At 34.8% G+C, this 16369-nt stretch overlaps 1 protein-coding gene across 1 annotated transcript in view; it reads left to right on the top strand.

Moving 5' to 3' along the window:
* Positions 1-16369, top strand: part of SNAP91 (synaptosome associated protein 91) — a 160927-nt gene that overhangs the window by 97694 nt on the left and 46864 nt on the right. The window contains 5 exon segments of the mRNA XM_044000628.1: positions 5863-5890; positions 8426-8535; positions 9280-9404; positions 15016-15030; positions 15176-15340. Of these exon segments, the coding sequence (XP_043856563.1) occupies positions 5863-5890; positions 8426-8535; positions 9280-9404; positions 15016-15030; positions 15176-15340 (443 nt within the window).

The raw sequence follows: 16369 nt of genomic DNA, 5'->3' as shown, positions 1-16369 counted from the left end.
GCACTTGAATCTCATCAGCTCCCATGTATTCAATATCATTCCTATGCTGATTTTTCTCAGTTCTAAATAATAATAATAACAACAGTAATAGCATTTACATTGTGCTTTACAGTTTGCAAAGTATTTTACATGTGTGAACTCATTTGATCCAGCCTTATCCTCTCTCCTAACTTTTAGACTGACATTTCCAACTACTAGTTGAACATCTTGAACTGAATATCCTGTAGACATCAGTAATTTAACTTATTTAAAATTCAACTCATTATCCTTACACTCCATCCCCAAACCCTGCTCTCTTCCCGACTTTCTATATTGACAAGGGCTATACCATGCTCCTAGTCACCCAGGCTCCCAAATTCAGAGTCATCCTTGACTCCTCACTTTCTCTCTTATCCCACCCTCACCCCCATTTCCAATCAGTAAGTTGTTTGGATTCTGTCTTTATAACATCTATTTTTATATATATATCCTCTTCTCTCCTCTGACATGCCTACCACCCTGGTTCAGGCCCTTATCACTTCATCCCTAGACTGTTGCTACTTAATTTCTGTCTCAAGCTTCTCTTCTCTCCAGTTCATCCTCCATTCAGCTGTCAAATAAGCACAGGTCTAACTATTTAACATCCTTGTCCACATTAAATAAATTCTAGTGGCTCCCTTCCAAGATCAATTATGAAATCTTCTGTTTAGCAATCAAAGCCCTTCATAATTTGTCCCCTTCCTACTTTTCTAGTCTTCTTACACCTTAATCACTTATACATATTCCATGTGTGTAGAGGATGGGCCAGGGATACTGGCCTCCTTGCTGATACAAGATATTACTCTCCCAACTCCGGGCATTTTTATTGGCTGTCTGCCATACCTGGAATTCTCTCTCTCTCTTCATCTCTATTTCCTGATTTCCCTGTTTTTCTTTAAGTCCCAGCTAAAATCCCTCCTTCTACAAGATGGCTTTCCCATTCACCCTTAATGCAAATGTCTTCCCTTTGTTGATTATCTCCAATTTATACAGTATATATCTAATTTGTACATAGTTGTTTGCATAGTGTCTCCCCCATTAGACTGTGAGTGAGTTCCAGGAGAGCAAAGATTGGTTTTTGCCTTTCTTTTGTGTCCTAGCACTTAATACAATGTCTGGTATCTAGTAAGTACTTAATAAATGCTTCTTGACTGAATGACTAGTAAAGGTCACTTGTATCAGGTAAAATACCATTACATTGTTTAATGTAACTTACCAAAAGTGATTTATCTCTGGATGGAATCTATGAAATGGTTACGGTCAAGAATGAAATGGAAAGGCCCTCCATGGGAGACATCCAAATTAATTCAACCAACAATAATATTTTATTCTGATAAAAGTATTTTATTTTTTCCAGTTACATGTAAAAATAGTTCTCAACATTTGTTTATATAAGCTTTCCAATTTCAGATTTTTCTCCCTCTCCCTTCCCCCTCCCCTAGATAGCAGGTAATCTGATATAGGTGTTATATATATATATATATGTATATGTATATATATATACACACACACACATACACATATATACATATATACATATACATGTACATATGTGTATATATGTATATACACATACATAATAACATTAAATGTATTTCTGCATTAGTCATGTTATAAGAGAAGAATCAGAGCAATGAGGAAAAACCTCAAAATAGAAAAACAACAGCACCAAAAGCAAAAGAAATAGTACGGTTCAATCAGCATCTCTACTCCACAGTTCTTTTTTTTTCTGGATTTGGAGATCCCCTTCCATCATGGATCCCCTGGAACTCTTCTGTACCATTGCATTCAACCAACAATAATATTGAAAAAGTGGCATTAGACAAATGACTAAGTCATGTGAATTTCTTTGTGGATATGGAGTTTTAAGATGGCAATTTATAACCTTGTCATCGCAGCCAGAGATTATATAAGGATTATTCTTAACAAGAATAGACATAGTAATCAGTGTAGATGATGCAGTGAAATGGTGAAAAAATTGTAAAACACATCATTCAGGTTGTAAAATTTTGTACCCGTTGAATACTTACGAAGACAATTTTTTTGCTAGAATTACACACCATAAGTTCACTACCATTTACTCACAAATTCCTGTACTACAAATGCTAGATCTAGAATGTTATCACACACTGAAATACTACCCACCATCACTTGTTTACATTTTACATTTATATTTTAAATAGATGTCATCATTCCAAATGCTCATAACCCCAAGGAAAAATAAATACGTTCCTTCTAATGATATATTTAGAACTGTTTAGAGGTCATCTCTTCAGATGCCATTATTTTACAGACTTGTCTGAAGTCATACGAGTAGTAAATCCCAGACAAGCATTTTTTTTTTTTCTGTTTTTGAGGAAAGGTTTTTTATTCATCCTTCCTTGTCCTGGATCTCCACCCACTTACCTCCTATGGTCAATGTGCAATCATTTATACAATTTGCATAACCAGTGTTGTTTGGATCCAGGATTGCACAAACTCCAAATCTAAGAAAATAAACCCATGGTGAAAAAAAATCTAAACTACATCCCCAAATGTCCCTTCAAGTAAATGAGATCCCTTTTTCTCCCCAAAGGAGAGCCCACTGTCAAATTAGGTTCCTTTCACCTTTCAGCCAAAAACCAAACAAACAACAAAAATGGTCAGAGGGCTGGAGATGAAACTGAAAAATACAAAAAAAATACAACACACAAAATCCTGGTTCAGGTAAGAGGAGCAAGGGAGTTAGTTGGTCAGGAAAGTAGTGAAATCTTTTGGGATTCCATATCAAAAAATCTTTCACAGGGGAGCACAGGGTTGGGGAGGCCAACTAAGTACCTCCTAAGATCTAGGATAGCCACAACATCCACAATTTGAACACAATGGGTACAAAAGAAGACAACAGAGTGTTTTGTTACTACTTATACTTAGGTCTTATTACTTCATATCTAGCTATCCTTCCTCTGAGTTGTTGCACTGCCTTTATTCTCTATTTTTATTAACAATATCACCATTTTCCCAGTCACCTAGATCTGAAACTTGTGATTTATATTTGACTGCATTGTCTCCTTATCTCCCTATATCTAATCATTTCTGAAGACCTATTGATTCTATGTTCAAAATATTTAATTGTTCCCTCTTAAACAGAATTATAGAATAGGAAAGACCTTGAGAGCTCACCTAATTCGTCTCTACTCAATCTCTGACCAACATTCCCCTCCATAATATGCCCAAATAAGTAGAAATGTTAGTTTTTCCTCGAATTAACTGTAAAACTCTGAAACTTTTACCCATTGCTCCTAGTTCTCCCCTCTGGGTCCAAGCAGACCAAGTCTAATTTCTCTTTCTTTGACACCCCTACAGATAACTTAATATCATTATGTTGTGCCGCACATATCTTTTCTTCAGTAGGCTAAACACCCATACTTCCTCCAACTGAAGGTTGTATGCCATGTTCTTGAGTCTGCTAGCTATCCTTGTTTCCTTTTTTTACATTTTCTCTAGATTATCAATATCCTTCCCAAAATGTGGTACATAGAACAATAATTAAGAAACAACCTGATTGGGGGAAAGTACAAGATGGTATCTTACTCATTCTAGACACTGCATCTCATAGCGCAGTTTAAAATTAGATTAGGGTTTGGAGGGATGGAGTGAGGGTTGTGTGTGGGTTTGGGTTTGGGGTTTTGATGGGTTGGGGTGTTTTTACAGCCATGTCTCTCTCTGACTCATACTGACCACTAAAGCTCCCAGATCAAACTGTAGTTAAGCCTTACACACCCCATGTTATATTTTTTGAACTTTATCTTTTTAATCCAGTTTTAAGACTTCAATATTTATCCTTGTTGAATTTCATCTTACTAGATTGAGCCTATTATTCTAGCCTACTCTTTACCCCTTATTTCTAGGTGTTGAAATCTTGCTTACATGTATCCTTTTCTAGGTATTCTCTGATTTTGCTCCATTCCATTTGATTTCTCTCTCCTCCAAATCTTCATACTACTTTATACTTTTCTTTGGTGACTATATATATAGAAATAAAAATCTACAAAACAGATAACTGTATAATATTGATTTATACACATTCTTTTTTTCTAGATTGTAAGCTCTTTTATTCATCTATATAGTTCTTTTCATGGCCTAGACCAATATATTACATATATTAAACTCTTAATACTTTCTGAATAAATGAAAAAATGGATAGAAATCTGTGGCTTCCTGCCCTCAAGGAACCTATGTTAATCAATTAGATTTATATCACGTGAGTTCAATCTCAGTCATCTTCAGTAAGTATGACAAACATGGACCCTTTGGCAACAGTATTCCAAAACATTTCTCTCACTTCTTTAGTCATAACCTGTTCACTAATGAAGTCCAACATACTCACTTCACTCCTTTTTTCTAGGAAATAACATATGTTAACACACACATAAATGGCTAACTATGATTTATAACAGAGATTCATTCAATCCAAGGCAAGGGTTGGCTCATTTGTCATACTAGAGTTGCCTACATGTAAGATTAACAATTTGAAGATTATTATTTTTCTCTAAAAACAATTCATGGCCCAAACTTTAAACTCTGTCATATTTCAAATCCTAAGTAGAGAAACTGCCGTTTATTTTGTGGAGTGGCTATTTCTTTTCATTTTCTTCCTAAAACATTTATATGACACCAAACTCCAATTGTCATTTGAGTACCTCACAATCCCAATCCTATATTCTGGTGTTACTGCTTCTTGTTGTTAACATCCATATGATATGGGGAATTTTAGACTTTTGGTGGTTTTGCTGCATTTGCTAGAAATAGTACTATTGCTAGGTGTATGCTTCTACTTAAACGGCCTTATTATCTCCTCATCTTCATTTACTAAACCAGGAGCAAGCTTTGAGGTTATTGTATAAGAGAAAACAGTAGATGCGGTGACAGTAGGGGGAGTTTTCTTTTGTCCTAGAGCAGTTTTATTATAGAAACATCAGGTGACAGAGATTTTAGTCATCACCATGTGCAAATTATGTCATGGTTCCTCTAAAAGGTTGGTTGGAAACATTCTCATTACTTCTGCCTTGATTAATAAACCTTGGTAGACGCTATTCTTAATTAGTTTTTGGTCATTTGTTAATTTCTTTAACACTTAGCTATCTCTTTTTTCAAAATATGTAAAAATGAAGTTTTCACAGAATCACAATGTTCACTTTTATTTTCCTTTTTATATGCTTTAAAAATAGTTTTTCTACATTTGAGATAGGAGCTTCTCCAGTTTCAGTATGGTCAGTTTTATGATCTGGTAGAAATGTAATAAGGGATAAGTAGGGTATTGAAGTTTTAGAAATGTTTAAAATGAAAATAAGATTAAGATATTGCTTTATAGAAATTCTTCTTAGTGCATCATTAACAAGATTTTTGCAAGGAAAGCACTTTGTAAATTTTATAGTTCTCTATGAATTCAAATTGTCTTTATAACCAGTAATATCAGGTCAGTTACGGCATTAATCAGCTGTTACTTTGTTCAAGTCACTCAACCACTCTGCTTTATTTAGTTTCTTCATTTATAAAATAGATCTTTAAAGTTCTTTCCAGCTCTAAAGCTCTATAATTTGCTAAAGTAACAAAGAAAATAATAGTTAAAGAAGGTAGCATAATTTAATATAGAAAATCTTGAAGTCCTAGAAAATGTTATTACTCAACTTTGTTTTTATGCTAAAGTTAGTATTTCTAATGGATGGCTTTGAAATGCCATTTTATACATGGACACTACATGTTTACACATAAGCAAATTAAATCTTGACATTTTTAAAGTTATTTGAAATGTTTTGTGTATATTCATATGCTTTCCTTTTTAAATTTTTCTTAATTAAATTTTAGATCTGGTGCTCCCTCTCCACTGAGTAAGGTAAGTCTTATTATTTTCTGCATTAGAAAAATAATAACAATAATACAGCAAAGCATTGCCTACTTGGCTTTTTTATCTTATAAGCTAAGAGCCATCTCTAAATTTACATAATCATAGTTTTGAAGAATCCTGAACTTTGTATGATTTAATCTTATCCTTGACAAATTTCTGTCATTCAAATAGTGGAGTTTGTGCTAGACACCTCAAATGCCTGGATTAAGATATCAGATACAAGAAAACTTATTAATGTCAGTTACTATTAAGGATTCCAGGACATCAGTAAGTATTTAGTAAGTGTACAATGACAACATAATAAAAGTTCCTATTGCAGGGTAATACAGGATTTAAAAAAACACTGACTGAAGTCAGAGAAGCTGGGCTCAAGTCCTGCCTCTTATATTTACTACTTTGTGTGACTTTGGCCAAGTCATTTAAACTCTCTGGACCAGAGGGCCTCTAGAGTCTCTGCCAGTTCTAGATCCATGATCTAGGATCCTAACACTTGATCAGCACTATACTTTGAAATGGGTTTATTTTTTCTGTAATTAATGATTGTTGACCCCATAAATAATCTAATTGTTATCCTAGAACATTTTGAGCTTTTTAATCTATATGCATATACTGTTTGTTTGTTCGTTTGTTTGTTTTTTTAGTGAGGCAATTGGGGTTAAGTGACTTGCCCAGGGTCACACAGCTAGTAAGTGTTAAGTGTCTGAGGCCGGATTTGAACTCAGGTACTCCTGACTCCAGGGCCGGTGCTCTATCCACTGCGCCATCTAGCTGCCCCTTATATGGCATATACTGTTAATAGGTAAAACTGCTAAATAGCAGGATATAAATTTTTCTGGCATTATAGACAAAGGATGACAAAATTTCCACAATGTTCATTGCGTAGTTTTAACATTATTTGTTGTAATCTAGGTCATGCATTGGTCAAATCAGATTGAAATTTGTCTGATTTATCTTAAATTGTAATGTCCAAAAATTTTGCATAGCTGCCACAGCTATCATGCATCCTGCCAAGAACTGTACTGTCAGTAAGCTACTTTACAAAGCCACCTGTTTATATATGCTCTTAACTGCTTTTGTATTTGTTATATTTATAACTGTTCAGCTATTGTAACAAGAGTTGTGACAAAAGTGACGTGTCATTTTAAATTTATATTGGTATGCCTATATTAAGCCTATTGCTATGGTTGAAGAATATATCTGAGTTTTATTCAGGTATGTTAATGCTCATAGCTGAAATTTTACATAAATAGCCTAATTTTTATATGCAAACCAGATTTATCTTATCAGTTTCTATCACTTTGAAGATATTATTTTGTATTTGAACAATATCCTAATTTCTTATTTGGGGAAAAAAGATTTGAGTAGAATTTTGCACAACAGAAATCCATTTACTACTTTTGTTTCTTTACTTAAAGCATTCTGTAACTGAGACTCATATCCATTTAATTCTGAATTCTTGGTTACAGAGTTTGTAGATTGGAAACAAGTATGTACTCTGTACATATACTGCCTCTGTACATATACTGTGCACATAACTTTTAATGCTAAGGTGTCTCCCACAAATACTTACCTTTTTGTTCCTTTTTCTGGAGTAGTTTTCTTTTAAAAAATACTAAGAGTTTAGTTTTGTGTGTTTTTTTTAATTAGGTTAGTTATATATTTATTTGATCATTGTCTTGAAGTGTTTGTTGTGCTGTTAATTCTTTAAGCAGAAATGAGATTTCTGTGTCTGACTTGCTTTGATACCAGGCAGGCCCTCCCCTCCTATAGATATTATTCTTCTGAGAATATGGGAAAGTAGAATTACCTCATGAAAGGAAGCAGAGCTAGTGTGATGGCTAACCACAACTTTAAGTATTTATTTAGTTTTTCAACTGTCCTCATGTGCTATTTACCTAGTCTGCCTCAAACTGAACAAATCCAGAAAAAGGATTTATAGGCTTTGTTGTTCTTTTTCAGCTGGTTGTGTCAGATTAGTGGGTGGATATGCACAAGATATCCTCAAGCTGCCAGTGACTTGAATCATGCTTATGAGTCATTCTTTGCCATCTCTGAATTGTTTTGTAAGTTGGATTTTTAGACACTAAAGACGTGCAGGAAGATTCCCATTAGAGGTTTAGGTGTAGGAAGGGAAGGGAAAAGAGTGGCGGGGGTGAGTGTATTAAGTGAACTGAGTGTCTTGGCAGTTACTTCAAATGTTTCTTCACATATTTAAGTTTTTGGCAGCCACTAGTATTTTTTTCTTTTCAACTAATTTTCTGATGAGGGAATGATTTTAGGCATTGACGATGTGATAAATATAGAATTGGAAGTTTTTGTGAGGTTAGATTTAAAGTGTTTGGTAAACTTTTATAATTTGAGACTTTCTTTACAGTCTAATAATAATTAAACCATTTTTTATTCTATGTTGAATTTTATTCCTTGTCATTGCAAATGGTAAACTTCTACAGTAAGTTTTGCTTTAGCTTATGTGTGGTATAAATGCTTATTAGAGTATTATATATTGTACATCTTTACTTTCAGTCTTCTCCAGCAACAACTGTTACATCTCCTAATTCTACTCCAGCTAAAACTATTGATACATCCCCACCTGTTGACCTATTTGCAACTTCATCTGCAGTAGCTCCCATCAGGTTAGTTAATTATTATTGGTGAATTGTTGATATTTTTGTTTGATTTTTATTTGTATAGAAGTTTTACTTTTTATGCCAGCATTACTGGTATAGAAACTAAAAGTCTGTTATTCATATTGTCTACTGTGGGAGAAGGAGCTCTTGGCTATCAAGACAGTGTTTGAAACCTGGAAGTATTCCATGGAAGGCACCTGGTAACTAGTTGGTGGTAAAAAGATAAAGTAAAAATTGGGCACTGGACTTAAAAAAACAACAGGTTTGGGGGTTGGAAAGCAGAGATGGGATAACAATAGATTCTGATCAGATGAGAGAATTTCAGTGTTCCTGAACATGGAAGTACGGTATATTTATGAACGATGGCAAGATCAAGGATATAAACCTCTCTTTGTGTGGTTGAGGTGGGGTGGATGAGGTCATGTGATATGAGTAAACTGAGGATCCATGAAGTTAAGGTGTTTGAGGGAGTCTTTATGCTACATAGTTGAAAGAGCTTTACTCCAAACAGCAGTGACTATAGAGGAGAATAGGGTTACCTTGCAGCTGTATTCAAATTTATATTCTAATTTCCAGAGTACTTGAATACAATATTTTAATAACCAATTTGTGCAGCTACTGTCTTAATTAGATTCTATATTTTAAAACATCTTTGCTCTACAGTGTTGGTCAAATTTAACAAATGTTCCTATATATAATTCTTCAAAATATGCTAAACTAACTGTAAAGTCTTCTTTTTCTTTCCTTCAGTACTTCTAAACCATCTAGTGATCTTCTTGACCTCCAACCAGACTTTTCATCTGGGGCACAGTCCACAACAGCAGCAGCAGCAGCAGCCCCTGCAGCACCTTCTGGGGGGGCAACTGCATGGGGAGGTAAGAGAAAAAAGAGAAAACAATTTCTGTTTTCCTGCATCTTATTATTTCTAGGTTAGTCTAAAATGTAATTTTTCTCCATTTTGGAAAAAAATGTTTTGCTTCTTTTATAATCTGACAATTCTAAATGGCCATAGAAAACAAGAAGGGAAGAACCACAAGGGACATCTATAGGCATGTAATTGTGTTAGCTTTTTTAAAAACTATAATACAGGGGCAGCTAGGTGGCGCAGTGGATAAAGCACCGGCCCTGGATTCAGGAGTACCTGAGTTCAAATCCGGCCTCAGACACTTAACACTTACTAGCTGTGGGACCTTGGGCAAGTCACTTAACCCCAATTGCCTCACCAAAAAACAAAACAAAACAAAAAACTATAATATAATTAAAATTTTATGTGTATGTGTTTTTTAGCTTGAGTTAAAATTTGTAATATAAGGAAATATTTTATTTTATCCAAATTCTGAGTTTTGTTTTTGTTTTTGTAGTGAGGCAGTTGGGGTTAAGTGACTTGCCCAGGGTCACACAGCTAGTAAGTGTTAAGTGTCTGAGGCCGGATTTGAACTCAGGTACTCCTGACTCCAGGGCCGGTGCTCTATCCACTGCGCCACCTAGCTGCCCCTGAGGTTTTTTTTTAATTAATAGGATATTAAGAAATAGCAAGATTAACTGAAAGTATTAAGTCAAATCTTTGTGGAACTTAAAAGTTCTTGCTCATTTTGATTATATATAGCACTGATTATGGATTCATTTAGATTCAAATTGGTATTTTCATCATGTTGTCCTTGACGTGAACCAACACTTAGAGTTAACTTCTGGTAATTGCATTATAATAAAGGTAATAATTTTTGGCAAAATAAATACTACATTCCGGAAGATCACAATATTTAATACTAGTTTTCTTCAGGGACTCTAGATAAATCTAGTCTTGGCAATATTCATTTTTAAATGTTACATGTTTTTTCTAGTGTTTATTTCAATGCTAAAGTATAATATATTCATGACATCCTTAAAATAAAACTACAAAATGGTCTGCAATGTTGTGTCATCCCCCCTTTCTGTAGAGTTGTGGGAAAGGGAGTAGAAGATGCTAAAAATCAATTCTTAGACTACTTATAAACTTTAACTTGGCTGTTGATACTCTAAATTTGATAACTCTGCCCATTGACCATTGAGTGGAGTAAGGTAAACCATAGTTGGTTTTAAATATTTTATATTTTTGCAGAATGCATTGGTATTCTTGTCTCCTTTCAGTTAATCATTGACTCAATCTGGGCAATTTAAAATTATATTGAACTTGTAGTCCTAACTTATCTTCCCCCACTTTTTTTTATATGAATTACTGTCAAGTCATATTTCTTCCAGTTTGTGCTTTTGCAGTTTAATACTTAAACCTAAGTCAGTTGCCCTCAACCTGGTTTAGCCTGTCTGTCAAGGTAGTTTACTAGTATGTGGCCATTGTACATGCTACAATCTTGGAGCCGCAGGTGAGAGTTGGGTGACAGGTAGACACCAAAACAGCCCTGAAAAGTGCTCAACGGCCCTCACACCAGAGGTACTAATGTTCCTTGAATACCTGTACTCCTCAAACCTGCTGGTGAGTCAGCAGGGTATCTACCCCTAGCATGTAAAGACTTCTCCCAGCAGAATGGATGAATGAGAACAGTTTTTCCAATGGCCATGAAGACAGCTAAAGCAGCCACTGTGGAGTTTGATCGGACATCAAAGATGTCAGGGCCATCCACTGCATCCCAGGCCACTGCCAGTCCTCTTGACTTTTGTCTTGCTGATGAACTTCAGTGATTCTGGAAGAGAGTGAGGCTCTGCCTCATTTACATCCAATTCACACATGAGTCAGAACATCACTCCTTGAGGTCATTGGTCCTCTTCTCAAATAAAGGACAAAACAACAGCTTAAAACCTAAGTGCTGGGCACATGTGCAAGTGCTCTCTCACTCACACACACACACACACTCTCTCTCTCTCTATATATATATAGAGAGAGAGATGTGTGTGTGTTTATACATATATACACATACATACATATATGTATCCTTATTAAACTTTATTGCTGGGATCTCATGACATCATTCCATTCTAGCAGGATTTTATTTTTACCCTTTCATTATTCAGTATATTAGCAGTTGCCTCCATTTTCTTATCAGATAAGCATATTAATCATGCCTTCATCTAAGTCATTGATAAAAATAGAAAAGAACAAGGCTTACACAGAACCCTGAGACATAATTCTAGACATGGTCTTCCAAAATGAAAACTGAACAAAAATGACCATATTATTACATGTCAGTAAGAAACATACAGCTTGTGTGATAAAAGGATGTTCTACTTGATCAAATACCAACCAGTTAACAATTCTACTCAAAGTTAATGTCATTCCATTAATATGGTTGATAAATGAGTTATGAATCCACTTAATCATGTAGTCATTCAGCCCATAGTTCTCTATCTTGTTCATGTAATGTTGTAAAAGACTGTGAAATGCCTTGCTGAAATAGAGGTATATATGTGTGTGGCATTATCCTAATTAGCAGTTCTGTGGCTTTTTTAATGAGCTTAATTTAGCATGACATGTGCTTAGTAAAATGCTATCTTCAAGTGATCACCACTCTTAACATGATCCCATTTGCTTAATAATAATAAACTCTAGGATAAGTTAAGACTATTCTTTATCATATGTCTTTTCTATGATGATTAGTGTTTACTGTATCTGAAGCTATGACTCAGGAAACAAAATTGTCTTCCTTAGCACTAACTTTTTAACTACTTTATTCTTCATATTCTCTTCTCTTCTAAAGTTCTAGCCTTAAATTGAAAAGAGAAATGAGAAAACCACCACTGTTTCCAAGTCCTTCAGGTTCTTGCTCAGAATGTTACATAATTCCTAGAAATTATTTCTAGATTTATTTTGGAATGATCATTTCTTGCCTAATTAACAAAGAGGGGCCAACAGATTTGGTAAACCTCTGGCAGCTCTCTGTGCTCTGTGTGTGTGTGTGTGTGTGTGTGTGTGTGTGTGTGTGTGTGCCAGGGAGGCAACCTAATTAGTCATGTCAAATTATCATGAGCGTTCTCCATCTTATCAATGCTGTTGTCCCCCCCCTCCCCGCAACTGAACTCAGTAATTCAGATGTGAGTTGACTATATCCTCCTATTCCTGAACATGATACCTCTAAAAATCACATTACCTCTTTTGGTTACTATATAATACTGGCAATTCATATTAAGCTTGCAGTTTTCTTAAACCCCTAGACTTTTTCAGATGAACTGTTGTTCATATGTCCTCAGTGTTGTACTTATGAAGTTACTTTCTTTTTTAACCTGAAGATAAAACTTTATATTTCTTCATCTTAAATTTCTTCTAAAAAGAAGCATCCCATGTTCTAGCCAATTGGGGTTTGCTTGTTTGTTTTTTACTCTGACTTTTCCCATCTTCTTTTCTTCTCTCCCAGTTTTATGTCATTTGCAGATTTGATAAGTTTGCCATCAATGACTGTACACAAGTAGTTGATAAAAAGGTTAAATAGCAGGTGGCTGATTTATCAATCACTTAGATGAAGACAGAGCATTTTATGCGATAAGAAAATGGAGACAATTGCTAATATATTGGATAATGGAGGATCAAAAGAGATCCTGCTAGAATGGAATGGTGGGCTAAGTCTGGGAGACAAAATTTAATAAGACTAAATGTAAAGCCAGCACTAAGGTTCAAATATGTTGTACATATAACACTTTAAAAAATATCTATCTTGGAATCTATATGGTTCTCTTAGAACTTATTCTTTGCTTAGGCTGTGGGTTTGCTTGCAGGTGTTTTTATTTTATTTGCAAAATTACGTATGTATCTCAAGCTTTTATATACTACCTTCCTTCGCATCTTTACATATTTTCACTTCCTGTACATACCCACAAAACCACACCGACAAATCTTTCTCTTTCCCACTTAGACTGTGAAACATCTTAATCTCCTTTTTCCTTTCATAATCAGGTACATAGTCAGTTTTGGGCCAGTCTTCTAGGCATTGTAGCTGTAGCCAATAGAAAGGAAGGATAGTAAAAACAAGTTCCTCTACCCTAGCATCAAGGACAAATTGATTATGACAAGTGGATCTTAATGCCTCTTCTCGCTACTAGACAATCTAATTTCATGTATTATGGCTACAGTGGAAGAGTAACATGCTAGGCTAGCTGCCATTAAATGATGTGCTTTTCTGTCTGGTTTTTTTACTCTTTACAGCTGGCCTTTCTATTCCTCTTCATGAAACTGAGCTGGTCTCTCCCCAAAGTAGAAGATAGCATTTATAGATGTAATTTTTATTGCTTATGCACTGCTTTCCAGGGTTGCCGAATTATATTTTCTAAGAATTTAAACTCTTGCTGATAGCAAGTAGTGTTTATATGTGCTATAATCCAGACTTCTAGAAGAACTTGGTTCTTTGTATTTGTATAATACCTAGTGTAACATTTAGTGCATTTGCAAATTTATTCTTATGGAGAGATTATTCTTAGTTTTCTCAAATCCAGTGCATATTTCAAGATTGAAATGGAGCATCTAGAAGCCTGGTTTGATTTGGTTTTTCTTTTTCCAAAAAGATATCTCCAAATCCTTCTTTAATGTTTCTAAAAAATGTATCATAACATTTTAATTGTTTAATTTGTTTATATAAAGTGCCAGTTGTACTTATCAACCAAATATCTATGTCTACAATTTAAGTATTGTCAGATGTTAAATGAGTTAAAATAGGTGATACTAATAGGGTGCCCTCCAAATGCCTTACCTATTGTAAGTTTAATTGTACTAATACTTATCTTATTAGTACTAATGATCACAAGTAGTAATAATACTAATTACTCCCCTAGCTTTTAATTTGTAGTGCTACCTCTAACTATTTAAGTATTAGGCAACAGTTGATTGATGGGTGACCTCAGAATATCTGAAAAATGTTATTATAACTAAACATCTTTTATGTTGCTTCTACTTTATTTTAAATTCTTTTTTATGGGGCAGTGAGGGTTAAGTGACTTGCCCAGGGTCACACAGCTAGTAAGTGTCAAGTGTCTGAGGCTGGATTTGAACTTATGTCCTCCTGAATCCAGGCTCGGTGCTTTATCCACTCTGCCACCTAGCTGCCCCCTGTTTTAAATTCTTAAATATGATTTTTCCCTTGAATTTATTTCTTTCCTATTTGATATATGTTTACCTTAAATTATAGTATCCAAAGCTTTTATTAGTTCTCTAGTACATATGACTACCTAAATGCTAGATAAGAAAAGAATAAAGGTCTATTCAGAATCTACATTTATAATGAAATCATGCAATTAGATAAAATTATGTGTTTGAACAAGAAATACATTGATTTTATCTTACATAGTATAGTTATTGAAGTTCTTGGGCTTTATTTAGGTCTGCATTTATGTTTTAAAAGATGGTCTAATTCTAGTCATTTTCTTGGTTATTACTGACAGCTTCACACTGCTGATATTCCTTATACACAAGTAACTTTTATTAGCAGTAGCTTTACTACTGATACTATTCAATGTCTCAGTTTTAACTTTTGTTTCTTTATGCGGCTATCATATAATGGAAATTATTAGACCTTTTGGGAGAAGGTAAGTAATATTTCATTCTCAAGGTTTTGAACTAATTAATAGATTAGAGTCTTACTTTGACCATTTTTATTATTTGGAGTCCAGTATATTTCTCTTCCTTTCCTTTCCCTCTTTTCTATTTAATTATCATCTTTGGTGGACATAGATTCTCTGGCTGCACTTTCCACTGTTCCCTCTGAAGCACAGATTTCAGATCCATTTGCACCAGAGCCTAGCCCTCCTACCACTGCTGAAATTGCAACTGCTTCTGCTTCCTCTTCAACTACCACGACTATTACTGCTGTCACTGCTGAAGTGGATCTTTTTGGAGGTTAGTTGAGAGGCATTACCTCTTTAAAATAAATGTCTTACAGGATTATTAGAATGCTTTAGTAATAAAAGTATTTAAAGACTTGATAGACATTTGGAGGGAGGATTTGGAATTGGTTTTTTGTTTTGTTTTTCCCATAAGTGCCAAGAACTCCCAGTGTGAACTCCTTCTGCATATGCAGATTGGTACCTCCCTTACAGCTTGTAATTTTTTTATTTTACTTTCAGTTAACAAACATTTTCTCTCCCATACCACCCCATTTAAAAGAAAAACAAAACCCTTAGAACAAGTAGATATAATTAAGCAAAGACTCAAGGTCCAATTAACTATGTATATGCATACTTCATTGTACTGATTCACCTCAGTTTTAGGATTACTTACAATAGAGATGAACTAGCCATTCTTTTGATCTAATTAAATGGTCAAATAGAATTTTTAAAGTGTTAAAGGTGCAAGTTACCTTAGATATAATATAGTATAATTCCCTTCCTTGAGATATTAAATTACTTAACCTAGGTGATATAGTGAGTTAATGGTAGGGCCAGGACTTGAACCCATGTTTCTGTCTGTGCTCTCCCTCCTCCTTCATATTAAAATTTGGCCTGAAATTTGTAAACTTTTATCATTATACAGTGGGTGGGTACTGAATAGTATTAGAGGTTATGTGGTAATTCCATGGACAATTTAGTTGTGGTTAAGAAAAGGAGGCTTACTTAGCCATAGCATAGAAAAGATATTGCACAAGGATACTTCAGTGATAAGGTGTGGTCAGCCTCCCTTGTCTCCAAATGTGCCTAGTCCAGCCTGATAGGATGTGGTGACTCTGTGGTCTTTGGACAGCCACAAACTCTGAAAGACTTAGACTATGCATGAGTGGGTCATGTGTGCCCTTAGAAGACCTAAAAGCCCTATAATTCTGACTAAAAGCCGCCGAGAAGTTGGGATGAGCAGCTCGAGCCATGGCCTCATAGGTCAATGAAAGCCCAGGGGAAACTTTGTTATAAACTTTAAGGGAGGAAAAACACAACT

The sequence above is a fragment of the Dromiciops gliroides genome, chromosome 4 (genome assembly GCF_019393635.1).
Source record: "Dromiciops gliroides isolate mDroGli1 chromosome 4, mDroGli1.pri, whole genome shotgun sequence".
In the NCBI taxonomy this organism is placed as follows: Eukaryota; Metazoa; Chordata; class Mammalia; order Microbiotheria; family Microbiotheriidae; genus Dromiciops; species Dromiciops gliroides.
The sequence above is the reverse complement of the archived record's forward strand: the minus strand, read 5'-3'. Positions and strand labels throughout refer to the sequence as shown.